At 43.8% G+C, this 18,740-nt stretch overlaps 1 protein-coding gene across 1 annotated transcript in view; it reads left to right on the forward strand.

Moving 5' to 3' along the window:
• The window catches only part of MED13 (mediator complex subunit 13), a 303,754-nt gene extending 285,674 nt beyond the window's left edge, over nucleotides 1-18,080 (forward strand). Inside the window, exon 30 of the mRNA XM_029611551.1 lies at nucleotides 16,357-18,080. Within this exon, the coding sequence (XP_029467411.1) occupies nucleotides 16,357-16,489 (133 nt within the window). The 3' untranslated portion in view covers nucleotides 16,490-18,080. The remainder of the gene's footprint in view (nucleotides 1-16,356) is intronic.
• The last annotated feature ends 660 nt before the right edge of the window (nucleotides 18,081-18,740 follow it).

Genomic DNA, 18,740 nt, shown 5'->3' on the forward strand with positions numbered 1-18,740 from the left:
TCTGCTATGAAAAAGCAGGCCTTTCTCTCCAGGGACGAGTAAAGACTCACTCAGAGCAATGGCAACCTCGGTAGCACACTATCGTTCAGTACCGATTGCTGACATCTGCAAAGCTGCATTATGGAGCTCTCTTCACACATTTGCAGCTCATTACTGCTCAGACAAGGAAGGACGACAAGATTCAGCCTTTGGACAAATCTGTCTTAAAGAACTTATTTCCAGTATAATCCTAACTCCTTCCACATCCGACCTGCTGTGATTTCAGGCTGCCTCATTTTTTCCAACAGTACACCAGTTGTGCCTGTTGCACAAGCTGTATGCTGTTGGTTGAAAACAAAGATGACTCAGCCTGTAGCTTGCTAATCACTCATATGTGAGGACTATCATCCTGCTTGTCCAGGGATAAAGCAAAATTGCTTACCTGTAATAGGTATTATCCCAGGACAGTAGGGATGTAGTCCTCATGAAACCCACTTGCCACCCTGTGGAGTTGGGTCCGAAACATTTTATTTATTTTTTCGCTTACACTTATTAAGAACATAAGAACATAAGAAAATGCCATACTGGGTCAGACCAAGGGTCCATCAAGCCCAGCATCCTGTTTCCAACAGTGGCCAATCCAGGCCATAAGAACCTGGCAAGTACCCAAAAACTAAGTCTATTCCATGTAACCATTGCTAATGGCAGTGGCTATTCTCTAAGTGAACCTAATAGCAGGTAATGGACTTCTCCTCCAAGAACTTATCCAATCCTTTTTTAAACACAGCTATACTACCTGCACGAACCACATTCTCTGGCAACAAATTCCAGAGTTTAATTGTGCGTTGAGTAAAAAAGAACTTTCTCCGATTAGTTTTAAATGTGCCCCATGCTAACTTCATGGAGTGTCCCCTAGTCCTTCTACTATCTGAAAGAGTAAATAACCGATTCACATCTACCCGTTCTAGACCTCTCATGATTTTAAACACCTCTATCATATCCCCCCTCAGTCGTCTCTTCTCCAAGCTGAAAAGTCCTAATCTCTTTAGTCTTTCCTCATAGGGGAGTTGTTCCATTCCCCTTATCATTTTGGTAGCCCTTCTCTGTACCTTCTCCATCGCAATTATATCTTTTTTGAGATGCGGCGACCAGAATTGTACACAGTATTCAAGGTGCGGTCTCACCATGGAGCGATACAGAGGCATTATGACATTTTCCGTTTTATTCATCATTCCTTTTCTAATAATTCCCAACATTCTGTTTGCTTTTTTGACTGCCGCAGCACACTGAACCGACGATTTCAATGTGTTATCCACTATGACACCTAGATCTCTTTCTTGGGTTGTAGCACCTAATATGGAACCCAACATCGTGTAATTATAGCATGGGTTATTTTTCCCTATATGCATCACCTTGCACTTTTCCACATTAAATTTCATCTGCCATTTGGATGCCCAATTTTCCAGTCTCACAAGGTCTTCCTGCAATTTATCACAATCTGCTTGTGATTTAACTACTCTGCACAATTTTGTGTCATCTGCAAATTTGATTATCTCACTCGTCGTATTTCTTTCCAGATCATTTATAAATATATTGAACAGTAAGGGTCCCAATACAGATCCCTGAGGCACTCCACTGTCCACTCCCTTCCACTGAGAAAATTGCCCATTTAATCCTACTCTCTGTTTCCTGTCTTTTAGCCAGTTTGCAATCCACGAAAGGACATCGCCACCTATCCCATGACTTTTTACTTTTCCTAGAAGCCTCTCATGAGGAACTTTGTCAAACGCCTTCTGAAAATCCAAGTATACTATATCTACCGGTTCACCTTTATCCACATGTTTATTAACTCCTTCAAAAAAGTGAAGCAGATTTGTGAGGCAAGACTTGCCCTGGGTAAAGCCATGCTGACTTTGTTCCATTAAACCATGTCTTTCTATATGTTCTGTGATTTTGATGTTTAGAACACTTTCCACTATTTTTCCTGGCACTGAAGTCAGGCTAACCGGTCTGTAGTTTCCCGGATCGCCCCTGGAGCCCTTTTTAAATATTGGGGTTACATTTGCTATCCTCCAGTCTTCAGGTACAATGGATGATTTTAATGATAAGTTACAAATTTTTACTAATAGGTCTGAAATTTCATTTTTTAGTTCCTTCAGAACTCTGGGGTGTATACCATCCGGTCCAGGTGATTTACTACTCTTCAGTTTGTCAATCAGGCCTACAAATGAGACTGAAGTGAGACCCCTGTGGCTCGAGGGATAATGGCATGCTGGGCATGCTCAGGATTTTGACAGAGAGTTTTCTGTGATAAGGCTCAGTCCAGTGACATCACCCATATATGAGGACTACATCCTGCTGCCTGGGATAACACCTATTACAGGTAAGCAATTTTGCTTTCCTCTACTTCAACAAGGGGATTGGCTCTGCTCTCTGGACCTTCAAGACGCATATGCCCATATTGCGATCTCCCTTCCTCGTCGCAAATATCTGCAATTTGTGGTTGGCCGCAGTCATTATCAATACAAGATACTACCATTCGGCCTTGCCTCGGCACCTCGAGTCTTTGCCAAGTGCCTGGCAATCGTGGCTGTGCAGTTACACAGCAGAGGCATATACGTTTTTCCATACCTGGATAATTGGCTCATAAAAAGCCCGTCAAAACAAGGAGCCCTAGACTCTATCGGTCTCACCATCTCATCTTCTCTCCTTTATAGGAGCAGACCTAGATACGACACTGTCCAGAGCATTCTTACCCAACGACTGCGCGATAACGCTGTCCAACCTCGCTAGCTTTATCCGCCATCGAAAAAGAGCCTCAGCTGGCCAGCTACTCAAGTTGCTTGGCCATATGGCATCAATAGGCCATATGGCATCAACAGTCCACATCACCCCTATGGCATGTCTTGCCTTGAGAGTGACACAATGGACTCTGAAATGCCAGTGGCGACAAGCTACTCAGCTGCTGTCATCCATGGTACACATCACCAGCCAGATTTGTCTGTCCCTTACAGGGTGGCCACACAAAGCCAACTTACAAGTAGGTCTTCCTTTCCAACACCTGGCTCCTCAGGTGACCCTAACCACTGATGCCTCCAACCTAGGTTGGTGAGCCCATGCCCAAGGTCTTCAATCACAAGGGACTTGGACAACAGCTGAAGCGACCCATCAAATCAACTTTCTGGAGCTTAAGGCGATGCAGTATGCCCTGTATGCATTTCAGGACTGCCTCGCCAACAAAGTTGTCCTATTCCAAACAGACAACCAAGTTGCAATGTGGTACCTAAACAAACAGGGGGGCACGGGCTCTTACCTGCTCTGCCAGGAGGCGGTACAGATTTGGGCCTGGGCCCTGTCACACTCCATGCTACTGCGAGCCACTTATCTAGCGGGCACAGAGAATGCACAGGCGGACCGCCTCAGCCGACGTTTCCAACCCCACGAGTGGTCTCTGGATCCCTCAGTTGCAAGCAGAATCTTCCACAGGTGGGGTCAGCCGACCATAGACCTCTCTACATCCAGTCAGAACCACAAAGTGGAATGCTTCTGCTCCCTACACAGGGACCGAAGAACCCTAACCATGGATGCCTTTGCCCATCCCTGGAACCACAGGTCTGCTATACATGTATCCTCCAATTCCGCTGATAGCCAAGACTCTGTGAAGCTACAACAGGACTGGGGCTTAATGATTCGCATAGCCTCGTACAGGCCGCGTCAAATTTGGTTCCCCATAATTCGCGACCTCTGTCCAGGATCCCATTCGCATGGGCACGTCGCCTAACCTCACAACATAGAATCACGGCAAGTTACGCCACCCGAACCTTGAGGCGCTCTCTCTGACGGCCTGGATGTTGAAAGGCTGATACTACAACCACTCAACCTTTCAAGTGACGTCTCTCATGTCCTTGTAGCTTCACGGAAGGCTTCCACGCGGAAATCCTACCGCTCTAAATGGAAGAGATTTTCCTTGTGGTGCACACAAGAGCTTGGATCCCTTTTCTTGCCCCACATCGAGTCTTAGATTATCTCTGGCATCTCTTGGAATCTTGTCTCCAGACTTCATCTATCCAAGTGCATCTTAGTGCCATCTCTGCTTACCATCAAGGAATAGGGTATGCCCTGAACAGCTCAACCCCTGGTGCATCACTTCATGAGGCTTAGTACAGCTTAAACCTCCTCTACGGCCACTGGTCGTGGCATGGGACCTCAATGTCGTGCTTGCACGGCTCATGCACACTCCTTTTGAGCACATGCACTCCTGCGAACTTAGATACCTTACATGGAAAGTACTTTTCCTAGTAGTCATCACGTCTGCTCGCAGGGTGAGTGAGTTACAGGCTCTTGTGACCTACTCGCCCTACACAAGGTTCCTCCATGACCGATTAGTTCTCCGCACTCACCCTAAATTCCTTCCTAAGGTAGTAACTGATTTCCATTTAAATCAGTCCATAGTCTTGCCCACTTTCTTTCCAAGACCTCATGCTTACCCAGGTGAGCAAGCTCTCCACACCTTGGACATTAAGCATGATCTTGCATTTTACTTACACCGCACTACAGCCCACAGGAAATCTACCCAACTTTTTGTCTCTTGATAAGAACAAACTTGGGAATGCGGTGGGCAAGCAAACACTGTCAAACTGGTTGGCAGACTGGATCGCATTCTATTACCAGCAAGCAGGCCTTCCACGTCAGGGAAGAGTGAAGGCACACTCAGCGCATTAGCAACGTCAGTAGCACACTACTGTTCATTACCGATTGCTGACATCTGCAGGGCTGTGAAATGGAGCTCTCTCCACACCTTCGCAGCTCACTACTGCCTGGACAAGGCTGGGCGACAGGATTCCATCTTTGGCCAGTCTGTCCTAAGAAATTTGTTTCCAGTGTAGGAACCCAACTCGTCCTACCTCGACCCGCTGTGAATTTCAGGCTGCCTCATCCAGTTGTTGTGCCTATTGCACATGTTCGGTGCTGCTTGGCCTCATATGTATGGCTCAGCCTGTAGCTTGCTATTCACCCACATGTGAGGACTACCATCCTGCTTGTCCTGGGAGAAAGCAGAATTGCTTACCTGTAACAGAGGTTCTAAAGCAGAGTTGCTTACCTGTAACAGAGGTACTTCCAGGACAGCAGGATGTTAGTCCTCACGAAACCCGTCCACCACTCCGCGGAGTTGGGTTCGCTTACGTTTTTTTATTTTTTGCTTGTATTTTTGCTACAAACTAGACTGAAGGGGGATACCTGCTGGCTGCAGGGTTAGGGGCATGCTGGGCATGCTCAGTGTGCCAGTCAAAGTTCTAGAAACGTTGACAAAAGTGTTCTGTGACAGGGCTCCATCTGATGATGTCACTCATATGTGAAGACTAACATCCTGCTATCCTGGGAGAACACCTGTTACAGGTAAGCAACTCTGCTATATCTTGAAAACCTGGCCTGTTTGTGGCACTTGGACTAGCGTTCGCCATCCCTGCACTATAATGATGTTTTGATGTGCATTTGATTGCCAGTCACTGCAGTTGGTCTCCATAATCCCTTCTTCCTGCACCCAATTGCAATCCACAGCTTTATTTTTCCATAAGTATTTTAGCATGCTGCAGATGTTTCCAGTAGTCTGAGATGTGGCTGCCATATATGTGCTGAAATCTTCTGGCTATGGTTTTTGACATGATCATGTCCTGGTATAAGTACCCAATTTTCCCTGCAGTCTCCCAGCTCCCGCAGTTCCTGTCTTAAGTTAGTGGGTCTGCGTGTCCTGCTATTCACTTATTCAGCAACTAACAAATGACTTACGACTAGCATCTGGATTTATTGATTCTAATTTAGTGCCAGATATTCTGTTTGGTTTTTTTTGTTTAGCCTCTATTGTAAGGCCTTTTTCTCTTGGATTGTGGATTGGATTGAGAGTCCTTTATTTCTGTGCTTCGGGCAGCCTGCTCTGTTGTATAAGTTCAGTATGGGATGGGACTCTCCTTTGCCCACCCCAGTCTCAGGAGCCTGAGCTAGGAATTTACCCTAGATCTTCTCTTTGCATAGAGCCTTTGGGCTTACTAGAATTGAGTTTTATTAACTTCAATAATATTCTCCACTGATAAGCATAACAAACCAGCCACATAAAATAGGTGACGTCATCCAAGAGCACCAAGTTAGTCAACCCTCTTTCCAAGTCCAGAAAGTTTTAGAATATGTTATGGGTATGCACAGGAGTTCCCATCGTAATGCAGTTGTATGGCTCTCCCTCAGTCTTTTTCATCCACTCCACAAACAGTCATTTTTTTTCTTTCTCTCCTTGCACATCAGCTGCACTTTTTAAAAAGAATTGACATAGAATAAGAAGCAGCAGAAAGTTTAAAAGTGATATACAAGATGTCAATGATGACATCTACTTTGGATAAAAAGGGAGAAAGCCCTTTTAAATCCTATGAGAAATGCTGGAATAAAATGGCTTTGGCGAACCAGCATAACCTGTCTTTGATGCTTGGATTCAGATCACAATAGGTCTACTTGTGGTCCCTGTGGCAAAATGTCCCAAAGGTACTTGTGTGCAGGGATCTCAAGCTAAAATATGAGCTTAAGAGCTCATCTGAGCAAGAAGGAGCCAAACTGTCATAAAAGATGAAGAAACACTCTATTGACAAAATTCAGAATAAAAAAAAAAAAATTGAGGCAAGTCATAGGCGCTAAAATGTCAGAGCAATATCACCTGTGCCAATAAGTCTTGACAGAAAAGGCACCAAGAAATCTCAGCACAGAAGCTTCAGTGCTAAGCATATTGCAAAATCATTAGCGCAAAAGTCATGGTGCAGAAGAGACATGGCACAGGCATTTCAATGGTGAAGAAAACTTGTGCAGGAAAGTCTGCGCAGACAGATGGTGCTGAGTCACTGGAGCTGAACAAAGTCTGCACTGAGCTCTGTGCTGCAAACAAAGAACATCGACACAAAAAATAATTCAGATTCAACATGGCAAGGAGTGATTTATCATCGCCACCAATACTGTAGCCAGAAGAGCTTCCTTCTAGTAAGAGAACCAAAACCTATTTTACAACAATACCGGATTTTCTCAAAGGACAAGTAGAATGGCAGTCCTGTTTAATCCTGTCTTAAAACAAAAAATATATATATATCTATATTTCATGTGTTCTGGTTGCTTTTTCCCCCAAAAGCAGAGCTGCTTATCTGATACAGGTGGTCTCCTAGGACAGTAGGATGTTAGCCCTCACACATGGGTGATGACATCGAATGGAGCCTGGCATGGAAATCTTATATCAAAGTTTCTGGAACTTTGACTAGGAATATCACACGTCCATGCAGTGTTCCTCTTCAGTCTTTTTTTCTGCAGAGCTTTCACCTTGCAGTTAAGTGAGATCTTGGCTTTTTCCCTAGAAATCATGCCTTGGAAAACTTTCACCGGTTAAATTCAGGTTTTTTTGCATTTCCATCAATGCCAGGTTCCCCTCAGACCCTTCCCACAGGCTCTTTAGTCAGGTTTTTAGGCATTCTCAGTAAACTTATTTTTTGCTTCTGTTACCTCATGGCGGCAGTGCCTCTGTGCCCACCGGCTTCAACCACCCGCCGTCACTGCTTTCGTTTATTTCCCTTTTCGTTCGTCATGGCCTTTTCCGGTTTCCATCGATGCCCCCAGTGCCCGAGGACCATGTCCATCATGGACTCTCACAAGGTATGTGTCCTCTGCTTGGGGGCATTGCATGATGTCCGGGGTTGCCGCATGTGCACCAGATGATCCCTAAGAGACGTTGCACTCGACTCAGTAAGATATCCTGGCAGACAGATTAAGCAATCAGCTTTAGCCAAAGAGTGATCACTAAGTGACAGCATTCTGGGAATACCTATTCAAAGTTTGGGGAAAGCCAACCATAGACCTCTTTGTTTTACCATTCAAACACAAGCTACGGCGCTTTGGCTCCAAGAGATCAACCTACCACTAGCAATGGACGCTTTTATCATCTCATGGAGCAAAGAAATATGTGCTGTTCCACCAATTTCATTAATAGCTAAAACTGTTTTCAAATTAAGGAAAGACTAGGGCGTAATGATAGCTCCATTTCTGTCAAGCCAAAACTGCTTTCTATGGCTACATAGACTTGCAGTGGCACCATCTGATCCAGTATGGAGCACGACAACTTCATCCCAACCTCCAATCTCTGGCACTGATGATTTTGATGTTAGTTTGCTTTTAAGTTACAAGCTAAATCCTACTACAGGAGGTGAATAAAATACTATTAGTGGCAAGAAAACAGACCACTAGAAAATCATACAGCTATAAATAGACAAGATTTAGCCACTGGTGTCAAATGTGAAGAACAGACCTTTTTCTCACAGGACAAGCAGGATGGTAGTCCTCACATATGGGTGACATCACAGGATGGAGCCCAATCACGGAACACTTCTGTCAAGGTTTCCAGAACTTTGACTGGCCCCTACTGGGCATGCCCAGCATGGCACTACCTCTGCAGCCAGCAGGGGTCCCCCTTCAGTCTTCTTTTTTCCGCGCAGCAGTAGCCTCGCGGTTAAGGAGCTAGGTAGAGATTGAAAGACTTGGATCATCGAGGGAGCGAAATAATCGACCTCGCCATCGTCCGAGCCGCTGTCGAAGAAACCCCGTCCAGAAAAGGCACCGACCTTTTCGGCGACCGGGTCACCGAGGCAACCCTCCCCTGATGGGGCATCGGGAGCCGTGACTCCGCCTTTAACGGTGGTCCCTCCGGCTATGTCTCTGCTTCCTTCTTCTGTTCCGGAGCCGGGGCTGCTTGCTCCAGGTCTTGGAGAAAAACTGGACCGGATGGTTCAGGAGGCCATTGACAAGGTGATGCAATGACTCCAGGCTCCCCCAGCACCGGTACTGGTAGTGGAACTGACCACCGACCCGATTCCGGCAGCGTTGGCACCGCTGCTATCCAGGATGGAAGCGCTTATCGTCTCTTTTCCACCGATGGACCCCGGGTCCCTTCCTGCTTGCTCTGTCATCGGGAGGAGAAACACCGTTCCGCATCCCACCATCGGGAGTTCTGCCTCAGCCATCGAGACAGATAACAGCCATCGCCACCGATTCCATCGGTGCCGATATGTCCATCGGTGCCATCGAGCCATCCATCGATGCCCTCGATGCCTGCGCCGAGACCTTTGATGCCTTCATCAGTGCCTCCGGTAATTCCTTCGGAGCCTAGACCGGGACCTTCAGGTATCCAACCACCCCATTCCCCTCTAGTTCCTAGAGGGACAGGTGCTGATCCTTTCATGATACCTGGACTGATGACTCCTTGCCATCACCACCTTCACCCACTGAGAGTAGAAAGCGTTCTCCTCCAGAGGATCTTTCTTTCATAAATTTTGTGAAGGAAATGTCTGAATTGGTTCCCTTCCAATTACAGACTGAACAGGACGATAGACATCAGATGATGGAGTTGCTCCAATTCCTTGATGCTTCCAAGGAAATAATCTCCATCCCTGTCCATCAAGTTCTTCTGGACCTCCTCCAGAAGAACTGGGAACATCCTGGCTCCATTGCACCAGTCCACAGAAAAGCTGACACTACCTATTTGGTGCAGTCAGCTCCAGGTTTTCAAAAACCTCAATTGGATCACCAATCTGTGGTAGTTGAATCTGCACAGAAGAGAGCAAAAAGATCAAAACCTCATACTTCTTTTTCCCCTGGAAAAGAGCAGAAGTTTCTAGATGCCATTGGTCGCCGAGTCTTCCAAGGATCAATGCTCATCTCTCGAATAGCCGCTTACCAGCTTTATATGACCCAATATAATAGGGTCATCTTTAAGCAGATACAAGATCTGACAGACTCCATGCTTCAGCCACTTCAAGAACAGCTACAAACCCTACTTAATAAGGGTTTTGAGGCGGGCAAACATGAGATCAGATCATTTTATGACATCTTTGATACTGCAAACAGGGTATCTGCAGCTGCTATTTCCGCAAGATTGGCCTGGCTCAAATCTTCAGACCTTCGCCCTGAAATCCAGGACAGATTGTCCAACCTCCCCTGTGTCGGAGACAATCTATTTGGAGAGCAGATTCAAAAGACAGTGGCTGAATTAAAGGACCATCATGAAGACCCTAAGACAGCGCTCTCTGATACCTTCGGATTACTCTTCCAACAGCCCTTCTGGAAGGACTCTAAAAAGTCTTTCTTCCGTCCGAAGAAGTCCTACCCGCCACCAACCAGATCCCGTTCTACGAGACCATTTCTAAAACACAGTCTCGTCCGACCCGGAAACAAAAGCCACAAACAGCCCCCCAGCAGGGCCCTGCTTCTGGCTTTTGATTTTCGCATAGAGAGCAGCAGCCAGCTTCCGTTACCCCCCCTTCCAGTGGGAGGTTGATTGTGCCATTTCAACAACAGGTGGCACTCAATCACCTCAGACCAGTGGGTCCTAGCGATAATTGCTCGAGGATATCGTCTCAATTTTCTCTCTATCCCACCGGATTCCCCACCTCTAAGGACGTGGAAAACATCCAACCATTCATTGCTCCTGGAATAGGAGGTCTCCCTCCTTCTCCAGTCCAGAGCAATAGAACCAGTACCATCCCCTCAGCAAGGCCTCTGGTTCTATTCCTGGTACTTTCTAATCCCCAAAAGATCGGGAGGCGTTCGTCCAATTCTGGATCTATGAGCCCTAAACAAGTACCTCCAGAGAGAAAAGTTCAAGATGGTAACCTTGGGCTCACTTCTTCCTCTTCTACAACGAAGAGACTGGCTCTGCTCTCTAGACCTCCAGGACGCATACACTCATATTGCGATAACTCCATCTCATGGCAAATACCTGAGGTTTCTCGTAGGCCCAAGCACTATCAGTACCGAGTGCTTCCATTTGGCCTCGCATGTGCACCACGAGTCTTCACAAAATGCCTCGTTGTGGTTGCAGCCTTCCTCAGGACTCAGTGTTCACGTCTCCCCCTTACCTGGATGATTGGTTAATCAGGGCTCCGACTCAGCAAACCGCTCTGTCATCCCTACATCTCACCTTAAACACTCTAATTTCACTCTGATTTCTCGTTAATTACGACAAATCCTGCTTAGTTCCATCTCAAATCTTATCGTTCATTGGGGTAGACTTGGACACGTTACAGGCAAAGGCTTTCCTGCCTCGACAATGAGCTCTCACTCTCGTGTCTCTGGCACATCAACTGCAGTCTCAACATTCAACGACTGCACATCATTTTCTCATCCTCCTGGGACACATGGCGTCCTCAGTTCAGGTCACCCCAATGGCCTGCTTGGCCATGAGTCATGCAGTGGACTCTAAGGTTGCAATGGACTCAATCCCTTCAGCCCCTGTTGACCATTGTCCACGTAACCGACTCACTCCGTCTCTCTCTCGCCTGGTAGACAGGGCTTCCCTTTCAGGCGCCAGACCCTCAAATAATTCTCACCACCAATGCTTCCAACTTCGGATGGGGAGCCCACGTGGCCAATCTGTAGACACAAGGTTCTTGGTCTCCAGAGGAAGCCAAACACCAGATAAATTTCCTGGAGCTGCGAGCAATCCGATATGCTCTGAGTATTTCAGGATCGCCTGTCCAATCAAGTCATCCTGATTTAGACAGACAACCAGGTGGCCATGTGGTACATCAACAAGCAGGGAGGAACAGGCTCCTACATTCTGTCAGGAAGCTGCACAGATATGGGCGGAGGCCCTCTCCCAATCTATGTACCTCAGGGCCTCCTATTTGCCGGGAGTGGACAATGTGTTGGCAGACAAGTTGAGTCGCACCTTCCAACCGCATGAGTGGTCTCTAAACCCCTCAGTAGCGAACTCCATCTTCCAAAAATGGGGTTATCCTCAAATAGACCTCTTTGCATCACCCCAGAATCGCAAAGTAGGCAATTTCTGCTCTCTCACTCGCAGCCAACATTATCCACCATGAGATGCATTCTCCCTATCATGGGTAACCGGTCTCCTATACGCATTCCCTCCATTTCCACTTCTCTTGAAGACTCTTGTGAAGTTACGTCAGGACAAGGGAACTATGATCCTGATAGCTCCCCACTGGCCCCACCAGGTGTGGTTTCCAATACTTCAGGATCTCTCCATTCGCAGGCACATTCCTTTGAGAACAGACCCGCTTCTGATCACTCAAAATGACGGGTGCCTTCGCCACCCCAATCTTCAAGCCTTGTCCCTAACGGCATGGATGTTGAAAGGTTAATCCTTCAACCTCTTAACCTTTCTGATCCAGTTTCCCGTGTATTGATTGCTTCACATAAGCCTTCCACGAGAAAATCTTACTCTTACAAATAGAACAGGATTGTGTCATTGTGCTCTTCCCTTTACCTGTCCAATCCCGAAGTTTCTAGACTATCTCTGGCACTTGTCAGAGTCAGGTCTAAAAACTTCCTCCATCAGAATGCATGTCAGTGCGGTAGCCGCCTTCCAAAAGGTGTCGGGAATGTCCCTATATCAGTGCAACCCCTTGTCACACGATTTCTGAAGGGCTTGCTTCACCTCAAGCCTCCACTGCGTCCTCCCGCCCCTTCTTGGGACTGCAACCTAGTTTTGGGTCGGCTCATGAAACCACCATTCGAGCCTCTTCATTCCTGTGATCTTCACTTTCTAACATGGAAAGTGATTTTCCTCTTGGCTAGCATTTCCGCTCGCAGAGTTAGTGAGTTACAGGCCCTAGTTACCCATCCGCCTTACACTAAACTTCTGCAGGACCGGGCAGTACTCTGCACTCACCCTAAATTCCTACCTAAGGTAGTTTCAGATTTTCACCTCAATCAATCCATCATACTACCTACCTTTTTTCCCAGGCCCCATTCCAATCCAGGAGAGCAGGCTCTGCATACCCTTGACTGTAAATGGGCTCTAGCTTTCTACCTAGACCGTACAGCTGCCCACAGAAAGAGCACTCAGTTGTTTGTCTTTCCATTCTAACAAATTGGGACAGCCTGTGGGCAAGCAGACTCTCTCCTCCTGCTAGTGGACTGCATATCCTTTTGCTATCAGCAAGCGGGCATTCCACTCCAAGACCGTGTTAAAGCACACTCTGTGAGGGCCATGGTGACTTCAGTAGCACACCTATGATCTGTGCTGCTTCCTGACATTTGCAGGGCTGCCACCTGAAGTTCTCTCCATACGTTTACAGCCCACTATTGCTTAGACAAAGCCAGAAGACAGGATTCCATCTTTGGCCAGTCTGTATTGCGTAACCTATTTACGACATGATGTACCAACACCCTTCTGCCTGCCCAGTGGGGTTCAAGATGCCCTCTCCCAAATTCCACCCCGGCTTTGTGCCTCTGGCACATACCTGGGTACATTTTGGTGCATGTGCGGACATCCTCAGCTCAGTACTCACCCATATGTGAGGACTACCAGCCTGCTTGTCCTGTGAGAAAGCAAATGTTGCTTACCTGTAACAGGTGTTCTCACAGGACAGCAGAATGTTAGTCCTCATGAAACCCGCCTGCCACCCCGCGGTGTTGGGTTCGTTTTCTTATATATTTTTCAGCACTGCCTGTAGCTTTGTAACAAGACTGAAGGGGGACCCCTGCTGGCTGCAGGGGTAGTGCCATGCTGGGCATGCCCAGTAGGGGCCAGTCAAAGTTCTGGAAACTTTGACAGAAGTGTTCCGTGATTGGGCTCCATCCTGTGATGTCACCCATATGTGAGGACTAACATCCTGCTGTCCTGTGAGAACACCTGTTACAGGTAAGCAACATTTGCTTTACCTGTTCAGTCCCAGTATTTACTAAATTATCTAATGCATCTTACAAATAAGGGCTTAAAATCTAACTATTCAGGTACATTTTAGTGCCATTGCAGCTTATCACCATGAAGAAAACCAACCAATAATTTTGAAGTTCATTAAAATGTCTTTGTAATTTAAAGCCTCCGATAAAGACACCTTCACCACAATAGTTTCTAAATACAGTGCTTCAATAGTTAATGAAATCACCATATGAACCTATGGCTAGAGCAGACTTGAAATTTGACACATAGAAAACTTTCTGATAGCCATAATATCTGCCCAAAGGGTACAGAGAGGGTAGGTTACTACAAGCTCTAGTAATCTACTCTGTACACCCAAATATTTAAAAATTGGGTAGTGTTAAGAACTCATCTTAAGTTCCTACCAAATGTTGTTCCAATTTAATCTAAATCAGGCAGTAACATAACCAACAGTTTTTCCAAGATTACATCCAATAAGCCTTTCACATGCTCTCCTGTTCTACCTAGAAAGAACTAAAGCACATAGAAAATCAACACAACTTTTCATATCTTTTGATGAAAGAAAGGGAATTCAGTGATTAAAACAAGCATTAAGATAGCTTTCCCAGTATGAATCTCATTGTTACCTATCTAATTTCCTGGAGAATTCAGAAAGAATAATAGATAGGGGGGTATTGTTAGTTACTTTTCAAAATTTTCTTGACCTTAACAAAGTAATGAAAAAATATTTTGCTGCCTACCCTACTACTTTTTGTGATAATATGGTAAAAATATTTCCAGATTTATCCTATCCTACTCAGCAAAAAAGAAAAGAGTTTTTGCTATTTCGGCAGGAAGTGATTAACTTGGGATATTCCTATACTTTGAAATTTCCATGTAAGTGTATGCTTAAAAAAGAACAGGATGTTTTCATATTTTTCCTACCCGAACAATTAAAGAACTTTATTGAGCAAAGGAGGATAGTCACATCATCCCCACTTTCTAATGCATAAGAAATATATAGTCAGAGCTTAACTGTGGATGTGTTTAACTGAAGAGATATTCTTAAAATGTTATATAAGCTCCCATATTCTAGTAGCCTCTGTTTAAGTTTGATTATGGGTAAATATTTCAATTATTGATAGAACAATAAGGGTGTATTATGATGGTATGATTTATTTTGTGAAATATTATGGTTTCTGTATTAATTTGAAAAATCAATAAAGATATAAATTATTAAAAAAAATAATAATTATCAACAATAATACTATAGAACCACATGTAATTGCTAATTGTAATTAATTTTGTATTTGTAGGACCTCTGGTCTACGTGAGTCTGTTACACATCCAGACCCATTAGTAGTTTACAGGTCCAAAATTACTTTATTAATCACGAAACTACTCTTTTTGAAAAAATCTTTTTGTTTTCTTTACTTTTTGGAAAAACATTTTTTGAGTATTTTCTTTTATGTAAAATATTTGTAGACCCCGATTATTAATTTGTGCATCACCATGCCACAGTTTTTGACAGAGTAAAACTCTCACATTTGTATGGTCAATCATTCATAGTACTCATGATCATTCATGCAAAGTACTCATCTATTGTGAAGGTCCCAACGCTCTATTCGTCATTGACATTGTCCCGACACGATTGTGTTTCGGACCATCCTGGTCCTGCTTCAGGGGTAGCGTTTAATCCAAGAACCGTTTTTTCTTGGATTAAACGCTACCCCTGAAGCAGGACCAGGATGGTCCGAAACACGATCGTGTCGGGACATGTCAATGACGAATAGAGCGTTGGGACCTTCACAATAGATGAGTACTTTGCATGAATGATCATGAGTACTATGAATGATTGACAATACAAATGTGAGAGTTTTACTCTGTCAAAAATTGTGGCATGGAGATGCACAAATTAATAATCGGGGTCTACAAATATTTTACATAAAAGAAAATACTCAAAAAATGTTTTTCCAAAAAGTAAAGAAAACTCAAAATTTTTTTTTCAAAAAGAGTAGTTTCGTGATTAATAAAGTAATTTTGGACCTGTAAACTACTAATGGGTCTGGATGTGTAACAACAGACTCATGTAGACCAGAGGTCCTACAAATACAAAATTAATTACAATTAGCAATTACATGTGGTTCTATAGTATTATTGTTGATAATTATAATACCAGGTACCTTAGTTGGTTTGTGTGTGTGATGTTTTTATGTTCAACTTTCCACCTAGTGAACACGGTTGCAAAAAAAAAAAAAAAAAAAATCACTAAGCAACCGTTTGCTGGGGAGTCCTATCTTGTGTGACTGCTTTATGCTTGTCCACTGAGAAAGTGAAGTTACTTACTGGAACAGGTTTGCTCCTTGGATGGGAGAACAAACAGCCACACAATCCCTCCCTCCTCCCTGGGAAGTTGGACACAGCTAGTAAATAGGCTGAGGGAGAGGAACAATTGCGTTTGGGTGGGAATTCCTGTGCATACCCAGAGCATATGATATAACTTTCTGGGCTAGAAGAGAGTGTTGACTAATTTGCCATTGGATGTAGTCACCCATCTTGTGTGGCTATTTGTTCTGCTATCTATGGAGAACACCTGTTACAGGCAAACAACTTTGCTTAACAAAGTTTTATAACAGTTCTGTTTTGCAACCTTGGAATCGTGTACCTTTCAAAGCTAACTATATTTTGCTTTGTAGGTTCGTTTTGGAACAGTACAATGCACTCTCCTGGCTGACCTGTGACCCTGCAACCCAGGACAGAAGGTCCTGTCTACCTATTCACTTTGTGGTGCTGACCCAGTTATATAACTTTATCATGCATATGCTGTGATCTTCATGGGAGAACATGGGAAGGGGATAAGATTTCACTGCAGGAGCTTCTTGGTGCAAGTCTTTTGTGATAGGGTATCTTGTTACTTCATCAAATATTGTTTTGATCTGGGTGGAGGTGGGATTCAGCTCAGTCCCATGCTGTGTTTCATTGACTGCGCAGAACTTTTTAGAACGAGGATTATTGATCAGAGGAAACGGAGCAAAACAAAAAAATCTTTTCTCTAAAGTCACAGTATTTGTGAGGAGTAATGAGCCAACCAGTACCCAGTTGTGCTAAATGAATTTTAAAAGCATGAGGAAAAGAACTTTTAAGGAACAATGAGGAGTTTCATCAAGACGATGTATTGGATTATAATACCTAATATCAATATTCAAAAAATGCCTGCATCTCTTATTTATTGTAAGTTTTTAAATGTATAAATTGTCTTATATTTCTTAACCTCTTTTATAAAAAAAAAATTTCCTAGAAGGTTTATATTGCCTTCTTGCTTTAAAGCAATTGGTCTAAAATATATATGTAATCGTCTTAATTAAAAGTCGCAGTAGGTTGCTTTTAGAGTATTATTTTTTTGTAAGGGAGTGGGGGGGAAGTGAATTTGTATTGTCTTGATGTACAGTTTAATGGGGCTGAAGGGGTTAATGTCCATACCATTGTGTGTGGGGGATTTACAGCTAAGCTGTAGCTGCAGAGTACATGTACAGTAAAATTAAGTTCACTGTGTTTATAAATTGGAGGGGGAAAAATATAGGTACCAGGTCTTACAGCATTTTATATCAGACCTTTACAAACCAAGCAACATGACAGCAATATACGAGTGCTATCATTTGTGGTTTACCTTGTAATGAGAGAAAAATGAATAAAATCTTCAGTTTAACTTTTGTAATCTGGTTTAGGGCTGTGACTGGTTTTTCAGACCTTGACCATGGGTAGGGGGAGGGGAGGAAGGGAGTTGTGGAGAGGGACAAGAATCACTATTGCCCAAACTTGTGGATAATCAGCAGTGTCCTAGAAAAGGTCTCTGAAAATTCAGAGCAGGTAAACATGCACAAAGTCTGAAATCCTAGCTCCACTCTTGCCATTTTACAAATGGTTATTCAGAGTTCAGGGGGGGTGGTGATGGGGATGTTTTTTTTAAACTGTGGTGTAAATAGAACCTTTCTCAGTGAATTGTGGTATTCATGTTTTATTCCATTCGTGCAGGAAAACTTTGTTTTTCCCTAGACTTTTTAAAACTTGGATTCCCAGGTGTTTCTTCCTAGCTGAGCATATCTTGTACAGCCCCTCTTATCTGTGTACTGCTGCCTGTGCTCAGGCAGCAGGAAGCAGCTGGTGTTCAGAAAATGCAATTCAGTATTGCTTGCTGGTGTTCAGGTTTTGGAAATATAAACTGATTGCCTGAAGTATCAGTTTCATATGGAATCACATGACCTCTTTGAATTGTATATATAAAATATTAGCAACTTTTGTTTTTGTATAAAGAAACTGTATAATTGGTGACAAATGTTTTCAGTCATTTCTTCAGAACAATATTGGTGCAATCAGAATAAGTCGGCATATTTTGATATTAAAGCTCAGACTCTGAATTTTGCTTTTTTTAATTTTAGATTATTCAAGCACACCATGGCACATTTTATATGGCAGTATATATATATATATATATATTTTTTTTTTTTTTAATGTGGAAGTTTCAGATGTTACATCTCATGTTTTTGCTTTGTACAGCTTAGAAGGTGGTTCTTTAAACCTATCTTCGGTTCTCTTATTAACCTATGCTTAACCTACTTCTTTAGCTAGGAATTGACATGCTTTTGAAATCGTAATGACTCTTCATAAGACAGCAATCCAGTTCCTAAATCAGCTTTACCTGGTGAATTCCTAAATTATAAATCAGCTACTATAGTTTTTAGTTTTTCCTAGAAATCTACCAAAATCATGGACCAGCTTTCCTCCATCAAAATTACAGTGAACTGAGTTCTTAATTACTCTGAAAATAATGTATATCATTTTTATTTAAGATGTCTGATTTATTCTTGGCAGTGTTTTCAAGAAAGTATTTTCCAGTACCCAGCAGTAAAATCACTGAAGATCAATACAAATGCTGTTTAAAATGGTGAACACATTGATCAATATGACTTCTGTTAGCAGCAGCTTGTGTTACATCCTGCATTGATAAGACTCCAGTGCCGTCTGCACTGTTCAGCAGAGGGAATAAGGAGGCTGGGCCCTGTGGACTCAAAATGGGGAAAAC

Source organism: Rhinatrema bivittatum, chromosome 8 (assembly GCF_901001135.1).
Source record: "Rhinatrema bivittatum chromosome 8, aRhiBiv1.1, whole genome shotgun sequence".
Lineage (NCBI taxonomy): Eukaryota > Metazoa > Chordata > Amphibia > Gymnophiona > Rhinatrematidae > Rhinatrema > Rhinatrema bivittatum.